We start from the raw sequence: 11,382 nt of genomic DNA, 5'->3' as shown, positions 1-11,382 counted from the left end.
GTACAACCACCTCTAACATCTGCCATCCAAGACCCTCCCAGCCACATGACCACCTGTACCCCATTCTGCACCCACCCTCCCCGCATCACACCAATTTAGTTGTTCACTCCCATCCCACCCACTCAGCTTCCGTCCACCCTCCAGCTCTGCCTATCCCACCACTGGCTGCTCACCCACCATTCAGCATCCACTCTGCACCACACACCAGCCGTCTGTCCACCACCTAGCGACTCTTGTCCACTGCACCCCATCTCTCCTCCTCCATCATTCCTCCATTAACCATTCACCTTCATGATCCTCCATGAAGATCACCCACAACCCTCCCATCCACTCCCGTCAATCATCATGTCCCGGCGTCCACAGTCCATTCAGGCCAGGAGGCAGGAGGGGGAGCTGCCTCAGGTGGACATTCGGCCTCATCAGTGGGCAGGGCAGTCCTGCCGCCCCTCTTCCTAGGCACCCGAGCTCCTCAAGGCCTGAAGGGCAGGCGTGGGAGGCTGAGAAGTCACTTCCGGAGGGGCGAGAGTCCGAAGGTGAACGAGTGCGTCGGTGGCCCCCACCCCGCTCACGTGGGCCGGTGGGGGCAAAGTCCCCTGGGGCCGCGAGACGCGATGGGCGCGCTGGGCCGGCTCCTGCTGGGGCTGCAGCTGTGCGGTAGGCTGGGCGCGCAGGGGGCCCGCGGGACCCTCCACGCCGCGAGGGTCGAGATCCTGGGGGAGGTTGGGAGGCGGAATCCGCCCGGCCCCTGGTCAGCGAGGACGCGGCGGGGCGGGCGGTGCTGGAGGCGGCAGCGCCGCAGACCCGCCTCGGTGCCGCTCGCGCCCTGCCCGCCGGGCCCAGAGCCACCGTGCGCGTCCGCAGCGCGGCGCCTGCCTCAGTTTCCCCACCCACCCCCGCGCCCTGGCCGGCGAGTGTCCCTAGTGCTCGCCTCGACGCCCGCCCGGGAGCTTTCAGAGCCGCGGCCCAGCCCGGTCCCTCCCAGGCCCCCCCTGGCCCTCCGCCCTCGGCCCTGCCGCCCAGCCTCCTCCTTCGCCCGCGGGGATCCGCCTCCAGCCAGAGCTCTGCCCCTGAGTGGTGCGACTCCTCCGGGAAGGGCCTCCAGGCAGCGCGCCTGACCCCTAGGCGGGGGCTGAGCCCTGCCGGCCCCACCCCCTGCTGCCCCCTGCTCCAGCGCCAGGCGAGCGGGGCAGCGCGGGGAGGCGAGCGGGGCAGCGCGGGGAGGCGAGCGGGGCAGCGCGGGGAGGCGAGCGGGGCAGCGCGGGGAGGCGAGCGGGGCAGCGCGGGGAGGCGAGCGGGGCGGCGTTCTGGGGCTGAGCAGCTTGAGCCGCCTCTCAGATCCGGGAGTGGGTCGCAGCGCCGAGACGGCGTTCCCACGAGGTCCGGCCGGCTGCGCGGGGGCCCAAGGCCTGGGGCAGGGCCGCCTGGGCACCCAGGTGTGGGACCCACGCCGGCCTGCGGCTCGTCTCTGGGGGTCGCCTTCCCTGAGAGCGGCGGCACTCAGCCACCCTCTCCCCAGCGCTGACCCGGGCCGCCTACAAATTCTGGGTCCCCAACACCAACTTCGATACCGCCACCAACTGGAACCAGAACCGGACACCGTGCGCCGGGGGCGCTGTCCACTTCCCTGCAGACCAGGTGCCTCCAAGCCCCTACTGGATCATGGATGGGACCTTGGACCCTCACACCTGCATATCCCGCAGGGGGTGGGTCTCCACCTACCCCTGCTGACACCCTTTCTTCCTGCAGATGGTGTCAGTCCTGGTGCAAAAAAGTCACACCGTCTCGGATATGGTAAGGTGCAGGGCTGACCCCAGGTTGGAAGGAGACTGGCCGGTAGCAGAGGCCCGCGAGCCTCTGCAGGTCGCTGTGTCTGGAGACCAGCCCCAGCCTTTTGGCCTCTAGAGATGCCGAGAGGCACTCGGCCTCAGCCAGGCTGTGCCTTGGGAGAGCATCTCAGTGCCCACTGCCCTTCTGCCTCTGACCTCGGCTCCTAAGAGTCAGTCTTCCGTCAGGTTTGCTCTGGGGAAGCTGCTCCACCTGCCTTTCCCTGTTCCAGGGGAACACCCTCCCTAAAATCCTGGGGCTTCCCCTCAAACAGTACAGAACACTAGTGTTCTAAGGGATCGGGAAAACAGGGCTCTCGTGGCCTCCCACGACTGGGATCTCCACTTCTGCTCTTGTCTGGACTTCCCACGAGGCAAGACCCCAGGGAATCGCCTGCACGCAGCCCCGCCATCCTGAGCGGTGTCAGGCAGATTCACAGGCGACAGCGACCGAGACCATTTACTGTCCACCCCTTAACAGAAAGGGCACCCCGCGTCTGATTTAAAGCGTCATTTCCCAGCCGCCCGCCGGGGTTCTTTTGCAGTCGCCATGGGACCTGCCCTCATCAGCACCCGCTCGCGAGGGCAGCTGGAGCTAGGGGGACGAGCTCGCTCCTGAGTTCTCCCCGGGAGGCCACTGGCGGGGGCAGTGCCTGGCCCAGCCCCTGCCCAGATGCAGATCGCCCCGAGGGTGGCCCTGTGGTCGACGTTGACAGTTCGTTTCTGTTTCCGCGGTGCCGGGACGATCCGGGCCTGGCGCTGGCCCAGCTGCACCCTTAGCCTCGGTTACTGACTCAGGTCTGCGCCGGCGCCGGGCCGCGCTGGGTGCTGGGCGGGACGGGCACATCGCGGCCCCGCGGCCCCGCGCCTCAACTGCCGGGGAGGGTGCGGGGCGTGAGACCCAGGCCCGGTTCCGCGGCCTCGCGTAACCTTGGCGGCCCCGCGGCGGCTCCCCGGGCTGGAGGGGCGCCCGGAGGAGGTGAAGCGCCGCGCGACCTCGTTACTTCGGGCACCTATTTGGGGAGCGTGGCGATTTTAAGGATCCTTCGCTCATTCACCCACTCATGGCTCTCCCGGGCCAGCCCCGCCCCACCCTCAACGTCCCAGGACCCGCGGAACTGCCCAGGGCAGGGTCAAGGGCAGCGGTCGCCACAGAAACCAAATGGACCCAGCGCCTGGGCGGGCGACCGCTCCCAGCGTCAGCTGTCTGCCTCGCTGGTGCTTCTCTTCCTTACCTGGGCCACCTTCTCCAGCCTCTGTCAGCCTCGGTCCAGCGGTGGGTTGTTGCGGGGGATGAGAGATGCTGCCAGTATCTTCTCACGGTGAACTTGGCCTGCAGTGTCCCACGCCAAACGAAAACCCTCGTTCTAATCTACCAAATGCAAAGTCTGTTGCCTCATAACTATGTTTGGTGCTTTGCTTAAGAATCCCTTACCTGCTCTCAGTCACAATGGCAAGCACTCTAGTATGTCTGTCAAGTGGCAGTTTGCCACCTGGGGTGCATGGGGGAGTGTGGCACCAGCTAGGGACCCAGTTTTAGTTTCCTCCTTATAGTGAGCCCAATTTCCCCATCCTCCCCCAAACAGCCAGCCTTGCCCTTTAACCTCCGGCATAGCCCGCTGTGCTTCACTGCCTGTCCAGGGTGTGGGTCTCAGCACTCTCAGTCCCAACCCAGGGCTGTCCTGGCTCTGTGTGTGCCCTGTGGCAGATCTTTGTGTCTTCTGGGGCAACTTGCTCCTTCCCTCTTCTGATTGTTGCAGAGAAACTGTAGAACAGGTTCCCCAGGCAGCACCCACTGCCCTCCCCCAAACCCCAAACCCTGAAATATTGATTGGAATAGCTGTACCATCCATGGTCTATTCTAGAGTCTGGGCTGTCTCTCTGAATATTCAGTTCATTCATATCTTTTTACAGGATCTTAGAAGTCTTACATAATGTGTTGTGTGGGGGGGGTGCTGGGAATTGAACCCTGCTTGCACTCTACCACTGAGCTGCATCCCCAGCCACTTCTTGCCTAGTATTGATAGGCTTGGAGTTTTTTGTTGTTTTTTTTTTTTTTTTTTAATTTTAGCTGTCAATGGACCTTTATTTTATTTATTTATTTATTTATCTATTTATATGTGGTGCTGAGAATCAAACCCAGCGCATCACACATGCTAGGCAAGCGCTCCACCACTGAGCCACAACCCCAGTCCTAGGCTGGGTTTTGATCATGAATAGTGCCCTATACTTAAAAACTATATTCTCCAGTTGGTTATTTTGTTCTTTGTTTTTAGTTTGGGTACTGGGGATTGAACCCAGGGAAGCTTTACCACTGAGTTACACCCCAGTCTTTTTAAAAAGTTTAAAACAGGATCTCATTAAGTTGTTCAGTGCCTTGCTAAGTTGCCGAGACTGGTCTTGAACTTGTGACTTCCTGCCTCGCCTCTGGAGTGGCTGCTATCCTAGGCATAGCACCTGGGCCAGCACCATCATTTTCTACTTGGATTGAGTTACGCTTCTCCTTCTTTTAGCCCATTACTGAGTTTTTTGTTTTTTAATATTTTTTAGTTGTTGGTGGATCTTTGTTTATTTGTTTATATGTGGTGCTGAGAATTGAACCCAGTGCCTCACACTTGCTAGGCAAGCGCTCCACCACTACAACCCCAGCTCCATTACTGAGGTTTTCTGCGGTTCAGCTCTCAAGATGTTCTTCTGGCACACACCTGCAGCAGGGCTCCAAACTGCAGTTTCCTTAAGACCCTGGACTTGTCTGTCATGACATATCAATTCTGCTGTGGGTGATGAGATGAAAATTGTCCCCATTGCTCTCCATTCCTGCATGGTTGGGACATGAACCCTATTTGGTTACCTGTGTGTGTGTGTGTGTGTTTTACTGGAGATTGAACCCAGGGGCGCTCTATCACTGAACTACATCCACAGCCCTCTTTGTTTTTCGAGACAGATCTTGTTAAGTTACTGAAGCTGGCCTGGAACTTGAGATCCTCCTGCCTTAGGCTCCTGAGCTACTGGGATCACAGGCCTGCACCACCATGCCCTGTGACTGTCTATTTTTTAAATTAAATTAAATTAAAAACATTTAAAACTTAATTTCTTAGAGCAGTTTTAGGTTTGCAGTAAAATTGAGAGGAAGGTACCATAAGTTTCCATATGCCTCCTGTCTCCACCTATGCAGAGCCTCCTGCATCACCAATATCCTGCCCCAGAGCAGCATGTTTGTCACTTTGGGCCACCCACATTGGCACACCATCCAGATCCCACAGTGCACATAAGGGCTTACTCTTGCTCTTGCACAGGATTCTTAAAAAACATTATTGCCTCCAATGAGGTAATGTTTTTCTTAGAATTTTAACCTCTGCATTTGTAAGTGACATGGGTCTATCATTTTTTTCTTTTTCTGTCCTTCATTTGGCTTTGTAATCAAGACCACACTGGCCTCATAGAGAAACATGACAATTTTCACTCCTTTTTCTGTTCTCCAGGAAAACTTCTGGTGAAAACAAATGAATCGTTTCTTGCAAGGTTTACTAAACCGCCCTGTAAATTTATTTGGGCTGGGATTTTTTTTTTAAAAATATTTTATTTACATTTTAGTTTTCGGCAGACACAACATCTTTGTTTGTATGTGGTGCTGAGGATGGAACCCAGGCCGCACGCATGCCAGACGAGTGCGCTACCACTTGAGCCACATCCCCAGCCCTGGGTTGGGATTTTTGGGTATCAGATTTTGACTAATACTGATTTGATGTCTTTAATGCTTACTAGTCTATACACGTTCTGGATTGCTCTCTGTGTGTGATCTTTTGTTTGCTGTTTTTGAGACAGGCTTTCACTGTGTTGCCCAGGCTGGCTTCCAACTCCTGATCCTCCTCCCTCAGCCCCCTGAATCGCTGCAACTATAGGCATGCACCACCAGCCTGGCTTCTGTGTGTTTGTGTGTGGTGCTGGGGGTCAACCCTGGACCTCATGCATGCTAGGCAAGTACTCTATCGCTAAACTAAGTCTCCAGCCCTTTGCATAAATTTTTGACATTTAAAACGTTCAGCAAAGACCCGGTGGCAGCATGGAGGAATGACATCAACACAGATTTGGGAAGGTTATATAAACGCACAATAAAAGAAGTTCTTTAGCACAGGGAAGGACTTTCCAGGACCATTTCTGAATCCTGAAAGACTTTTCTGGAAAGTGAGAGGAACAGGAAAAGCATAAAAAAGAGAGGGAGAAAGGATAGAATAGAGGTACAGGAAACAAATAGGTAGGACTTAAGATGGTTTGGAATCAGTGCAAGGAGAGCCTGGGGAAGTCCCTTTGAATTCCAGGAAGGTTTTAGGGAGTTGTAGCCATGGTGGAGGCTGCTGATTAATTTGGGTGTATGAAAGACTATAATGACACTTGAAAACAGGGGTGCTCCACTTACAGACTACCCAGGGACACTGATAACAAAGTAACTCCGTTCTTCTGATTATCCAGAACAGAAACTTTGAAGTCATGCTCTTCTTTCTCTCTTTTCTTCAAATTCTAACCCAATTTGCAGGAAATTTTGTGAACTCTACTTTTTAAAAAATCCAAAAATCTTAACAGTTTCCCCTCCTTTTTTTATCCATACTGGTGCAAAGTACACTATCTCCTATTCAGATTGCTCAAACATCCACCCAGTTGGTTTCCTTGGTTTCATTTTTGCTTTGAGACACAGCAATGACAGTGATCAAACTTCCAGCAAAACCTTCCAGTAGCTACCTATTTTCCTCAGAGTAAGAGAGGAAATTCCTAGAATTCCTACAAAGCCCTCTATCATCTGGCTCCCTGCCCTATGTTCTCACCCCGTCCCCAACGTCTCCCTCCACTCATTCTGCTCCAAGGACTCGGTCATTCCCCCAATATCCAGGAATGCCCCATTTTAGGACTGCTGGGAAACTGGTCTCTCTGCCTGAAATGTAATTATCCCAGTTGTCCCCATCTTCTTCAAGTCTCTATAAGAAACTGAAACTCTTCCACCTCATCAGAATGTCCAGTCCCTGTATGCCTGTGTAATTGCCCTCCCAGCACTGATCACCTTCTAATGAGCTTCAGATTTTCCAATTTCCTATTCCTAGTTTGACTGTCTTCACTTGGGTTGAGTCAGCTCCCTGATGGCAGGTCTGCTTTGTTCACTGATGTACCTCAACTGCCCACAAAAATGTCTGGCAAATGGAAAGCAAACATTTCTTGTTGAATAAACAAAGTTAAAAAAAAATAAATAAAATAAAACGTTCAGCAAAGGATGTAGCTCCTCAGTTTTGCAGTTGGGTAGCCTATTGATTTCTTAAACTGCTCGGGGTCTGTATCTTCCCTTAGACAAGGAAGCTCCTTAGCACAGACCCCTCACCCTTTGTCTCCCCCCTCCCTTCTCCATCATATTTAGTCCCAGTTTTTAAATTGTTTAAGAAGACAAGAGACTGGCTGGTGTGGCTCAGTGGGAGAGCACTTGCTTAGCAAGAGCAAGGCCCTGGTTCAATCCCAAGCAACACACACACACACACACACACACAGAATTGGCTTACTAGTGTTATTTCATCACTCTTGCTGCCTGTAGCTCTTGAAGGATCTGGATTTCTTTTCCTTCTTGATTCTTCTGAGCATGATGGCAGGATGGATCTTTGGGAAGCATTCTTCTGAAGCCTTTTATGTTGAAGGCAATTTAATTGTACCTTCACACTTGACCCAGTTTAGCTTGATTAAAAAAAAAAAAAAAAAAAAAAAAAACCTCCAGATGGAAAGTTATTTTTCTTTAAAATATAAAATTATTGCTCTGTTGTATTTTGCTGGGAAATAGGAATCTGATTTGTTTTCCCCCTTCCTGGGTAATGTGTTCTCTTTGAGGCTTCTAGAATGTTCTCTTTAATATAATCATACTGTCATGTGTCACACGTGTGGATTTTCCAATTTTCCTTTGGGCACTCAATTTGAGATTTTGCATCTTTCTTCAAATTCAGAAAGATCACCTTTGTTATTTCTTCAAATATTTGCTCTTCTAGCTGGGTGAGGTGGTGTATGCCATAATCCTAGCAACTCTGGAGGCTGCGGCAGGAGAATCACAAGTTCAAAGCCAACTTACTAAGACTGTCTCAAAATAAAATTTTTAAAAAAATTAAAAGGACTGGGAATGTGGCCTGGTGGTAAGCCCCTCTGCGTTTAATTCCAGGTGCCCCCCCCCACACACAAAAATTTCTTTTTCTTTCTGTCCCACCCCCGCCTGTGAGTCTCAGTGCTTGGGTCTGCCTCTGTGCCCCTGGTCCTCTCTCTCTCTGCTGTCTTCTGGGGAGCCTGGGCGTGACCACCAGCATCACCGGGCATCCACAGTTGGCTTAGTCCTCTTGTGGATCTCACCTGCTTGTGCTCGTCCTTCTAATCATTGTGATTTTCACATTTTATTCATATTTTTTGATTCTTTTTATTTCTTTTATGTTTTATTATTTTTTGTGTGGTTCTGGGGTTGAACCCAGGCTGTGTTCATGCTAGACAAACTCTGCCTCACCCTGCACTTGGACCCCCCACCCCGGAGAAATTACAAGCAAAGGGTTTCTGGGTCCCAGGAACTAAATTTTAAAACAGTGACCACCGCTTTTTGACAACCACTCTGTTTCACCTGTCTTTTCTGATTCCTGCACTGAGGTGCAATCAGTGGTGCGCAGGGTCATTCCCGGCGGTCTGGTCTCTGCTAGACAGCCACCGTGCTGTTGGCCTGTGATCTTATTGGTACTGTGCTCCAGGAAGGGCTGAGGAGCAAGCCCTGCCCCTCAGTTTGGGACAAGGGGCTGGGCCCTGAGATGCTGACCCCTCATGAGCAGCTCCTCAGAGAAAAAAGGATGGAAAGGGTGAGGGGGAGGGGAAATGAAGAGTGGGTTGCTCTATTCTCTCCCTCCTACTGCCATGTTTCCTAGCACCTGAGGCCTGGGTATGGCCTGGCTTTTGTGGTGAAGGGGTTGCAATGATGGAGCCATGATCTGGGAATAGAGCAGGACCACTTCAAAGCCCCCTATGCTCCCGGCCCTCTCTGGAACTCCTCTCCTGCAAACTAAAGCCCCCTCCCCAGAGGCTTGTCACTGTTCTAAAATATAGTTCCTGGGACCCAGAAACCCTTTGCTTGTAACTTCCCAGGGGTGGGGGGAGGTGATGGGGAAAGTCTGCACGGGGGCCCAGGTCTCAGCTCGCTCGTTCCTGCTCCTCAGCCTGCGGCTCTGCCACCTCGGCCTACGTGGTCCTGTAGCCCCACTCCAGCCCAGAGTTCGGGACACTGGGCTGCTCTCACCGCACAGCCTTGGTACAGGCTGTTCCCCAGCTCCATTCCGCGCAGAATGTCCTTCTCCTTTCCCTGGCGAGATCCTGCTGACCCTGCTAGTCTAAGCCAGAGCGCGGTGCCCCTGGCCCTGACCTCACCCTGCTCCACGGTCCTGGTCTGGTTTCTCCTCCCCGCGGACCCTAGGGACGCAGGTGGGCGCGGAGCGGGCCCTGGGCCTCGCGGCGCCGCCTCAGCTCCTGCCTCCCACAGCTGCTGCCGCTGGACGGGGAACTCTTGCTGGCCTCGGGAGCGGGATTCAGCGCGGCAGCCCCGGGCTCAGACCCGGACTGCGGCTCAGGTGAGGCGCCCGCGGGCGGGGCGTCTCCGGGGACTGTGGGAAAGGCGCGTTCCGGTCTCCGCGCGGTGACCGACCCCGGGACGCGCGCCCCCAGACCCCCCGGCGCTCTTCCGCAACCCCGACCGCTTCTCCTGGGTCGACCCACGCCTGTGGCGCTCGGAGGAGGCGCGCGGATTCTTCTCCGTGGACGCCGAGCGCGTGCCCTGCAGTCACGACGACGTCGTCTTCCCGCCCGACGGCTCCTTCCGCGTGGGGCTGGGCCCCGGCGGCCCCGTGCGCGTCCGCAGCATCTCGGCTCTGGGCCAGGTGAGCGGGCCGGAGGAGGGGTCGGGGCGCCCTCGCGCCCCTCCTGGTCTGCGCACGTGGCTCTGAGCACCCAGAGGATCTCGTCGGGTGGCTGGCTCCGTGGGTTACCCTGCCTTCCGCAGACGTTCACGCGCGACGAGGACCTGGCCGCTTTCTTGGCGTCGCGATCGGGCCGCCTGCACTTCCACGGGCCAGGCGCGCTGAGCCTGGGCTCCGAGGCCTGCGCCGACCCGTCGGGCTGCGTGTGCGGCACCGCCGAGGTGAGCGCGGCTGCAGGGCCTGCCGGGCACCGTGCGAGGGTCGGTACTGGGCCTGGGCGGCTGGCCCGCTTCGGGGCACTGGACCCTTTCTAGCTGCGGTCATCCCGGCGCTGACCACTGCGCCTCCCCCCGCAGGTTCTGCCCTGGGTCTGCGCGGCGCTCCTGCAGCCCCTGGGCGGCCGCTGCCCCCAGGTCTCCTGCCACGACGCCCTCCGGCCTGAGGGGCAGTGCTGCGACCTCTGCGGTGAGCGTCCCCCGGGGCCCTGCTTGCTGCGGCGTCTTGACGGCGCTGCCTCGCTCCCGCCTTAGTTTCCCCATCGGGCCCGGGTCCACGGCATGACCCTTGCCCTCCTGCTGCAGGAGCCATCGTGTCGTTGACCCACAGCTCCGCATTTGATCTGCAGCGGTACCGGGCGCGGCTGCTGGACGCCTTCCTGTCACTGGTATGGCCGCGCGGGCGGCGAGAAGGGGCCTCCTGACTCTAGCGGCCTCTGAAGGCCCTGCCGGGACGGACCTCTCTGTCCACCTGTCCCCTTATGCGGCGCCCCTAAAGTCCCCCGAGGGCTCGAGGGGCGGGGTCCCAGGCTAACCCTGCCCCTCCCCAGCCCCAGTACCAAGGGCTGCAAGTGGCCGTGTCCAGGGTGCCGCGCTGGTCCCGGCTGCGGGAGGCCGACACGGAGATCCAGGTGGTGCTGGCGGACACTGGACCCGAGATCGGCGGCGCGGGGCGGCTGGCCCGGGCCCTCGTGGCGGACGTGGCGGAGCACGGTAAGCGCCCCGCCCCTTCCTCTGGCTCCGCGTGGCCGCCGGCCCCTGAGCCCAACTCCCTTGCAGGCGAGGCCCTCGGGGTCCTATCGGCCGCCCTGCGGGAGTCGGGCGCGCCAGTCGGGGGCGACTCCGCGGCTGAGCAGAACGCGCCCGGGTCCCGCGCGGGGCTCGCAGGCGGCGTGGTGGCCGCGGTGCTGCTGGTGCTGCTGGCGCTGCTGGGGATCGTGCTGCTGCGCCGCACCGGGAGGCTCAGGTGTGCGGCAGCTCAGGTTTGCAACTGGCGGGAAGCGGGAGCAGCGCCATCCGAGGGGCTCATCTGTGTCCCGCTCCCCAGGTGGAGGAGGCAGGAGGAGGCCGAGCCCGCCCCTGCGGGGACGCCCTCGGGCTTCAGCAACCCGGTATTCTTCGTGGCGACCTCGGAGGAGCCGGTGAGAGGGCGGGAAGGTCTGGGGGGTGCTCTCCAGGGCCTGGCACTGGGACCAACGTGTCCTGACCTGTGTCCCTTTGCAGCCCCCAGTGCGACCTTGCAGTCCGGCCCTGAAGTGGGACAGCAGCACAAGCCACAGCTACTTTGACAACCCGCTCTTCGCTGCTGAGGCTGAGGCCTGA

The 11,382-nt window shown here is 57.0% G+C and overlaps 1 protein-coding gene across 2 annotated transcripts; it reads left to right on the top strand.

Annotated features, from left to right (window-relative positions):
* The first annotated feature begins 611 nt into the window (after nucleotides 1–611).
* Nucleotides 612–11,382, top strand: Amn (amnion associated transmembrane protein). 2 transcript variants are annotated; one of them, XM_076847950.2, is made up of 12 exons: nucleotides 612–654; nucleotides 1,517–1,635; nucleotides 1,747–1,791; nucleotides 9,352–9,439; nucleotides 9,534–9,745; nucleotides 9,868–10,005; nucleotides 10,141–10,249; nucleotides 10,366–10,448; nucleotides 10,611–10,773; nucleotides 10,840–11,026; nucleotides 11,108–11,201; nucleotides 11,284–11,382. In XM_076847950.2, exons 1-12 carry the CDS (start codon nucleotides 612–614, stop codon nucleotides 11,380–11,382), a joined length of 1,380 nt encoding a protein of 459 aa, XP_076704065.2. The 2 variants fall into 2 exon arrangements, with proteins under 2 accessions (XP_076704065.2, XP_076704066.2); XM_076847951.2 differs by having other exon boundaries at nucleotides 11,108–11,209; nucleotides 11,304–11,382.

This window comes from Callospermophilus lateralis, chromosome 3, assembly GCF_048772815.1.
Source record: "Callospermophilus lateralis isolate mCalLat2 chromosome 3, mCalLat2.hap1, whole genome shotgun sequence".
NCBI classification, from domain to species: Eukaryota; Metazoa; Chordata; class Mammalia; order Rodentia; family Sciuridae; genus Callospermophilus; species Callospermophilus lateralis.
This window is presented reverse-complemented; position numbering and strand designations above follow the sequence as displayed.

Excerpts from the sequence above, each read along its gene's own strand:
- Amn (XM_076847950.2), top strand. The coding sequence starts at position 612 with ATGGGCGCGCTGGGCCGGCTCCTGCTGGGGCTGCAGCTGTGCG. Across the intron at positions 10,250-10,365 it reads GCAGTGCTGCGACCTCTGCG|GAGCCATCGTGTCGTTGACC; the intron begins GTGAGCGTCCCC and ends CTCCTGCTGCAG. Across the intron at positions 11,027-11,107 it reads CGCCGCACCGGGAGGCTCAG|GTGGAGGAGGCAGGAGGAGG; the intron begins GTGTGCGGCAGC and ends CCCGCTCCCCAG.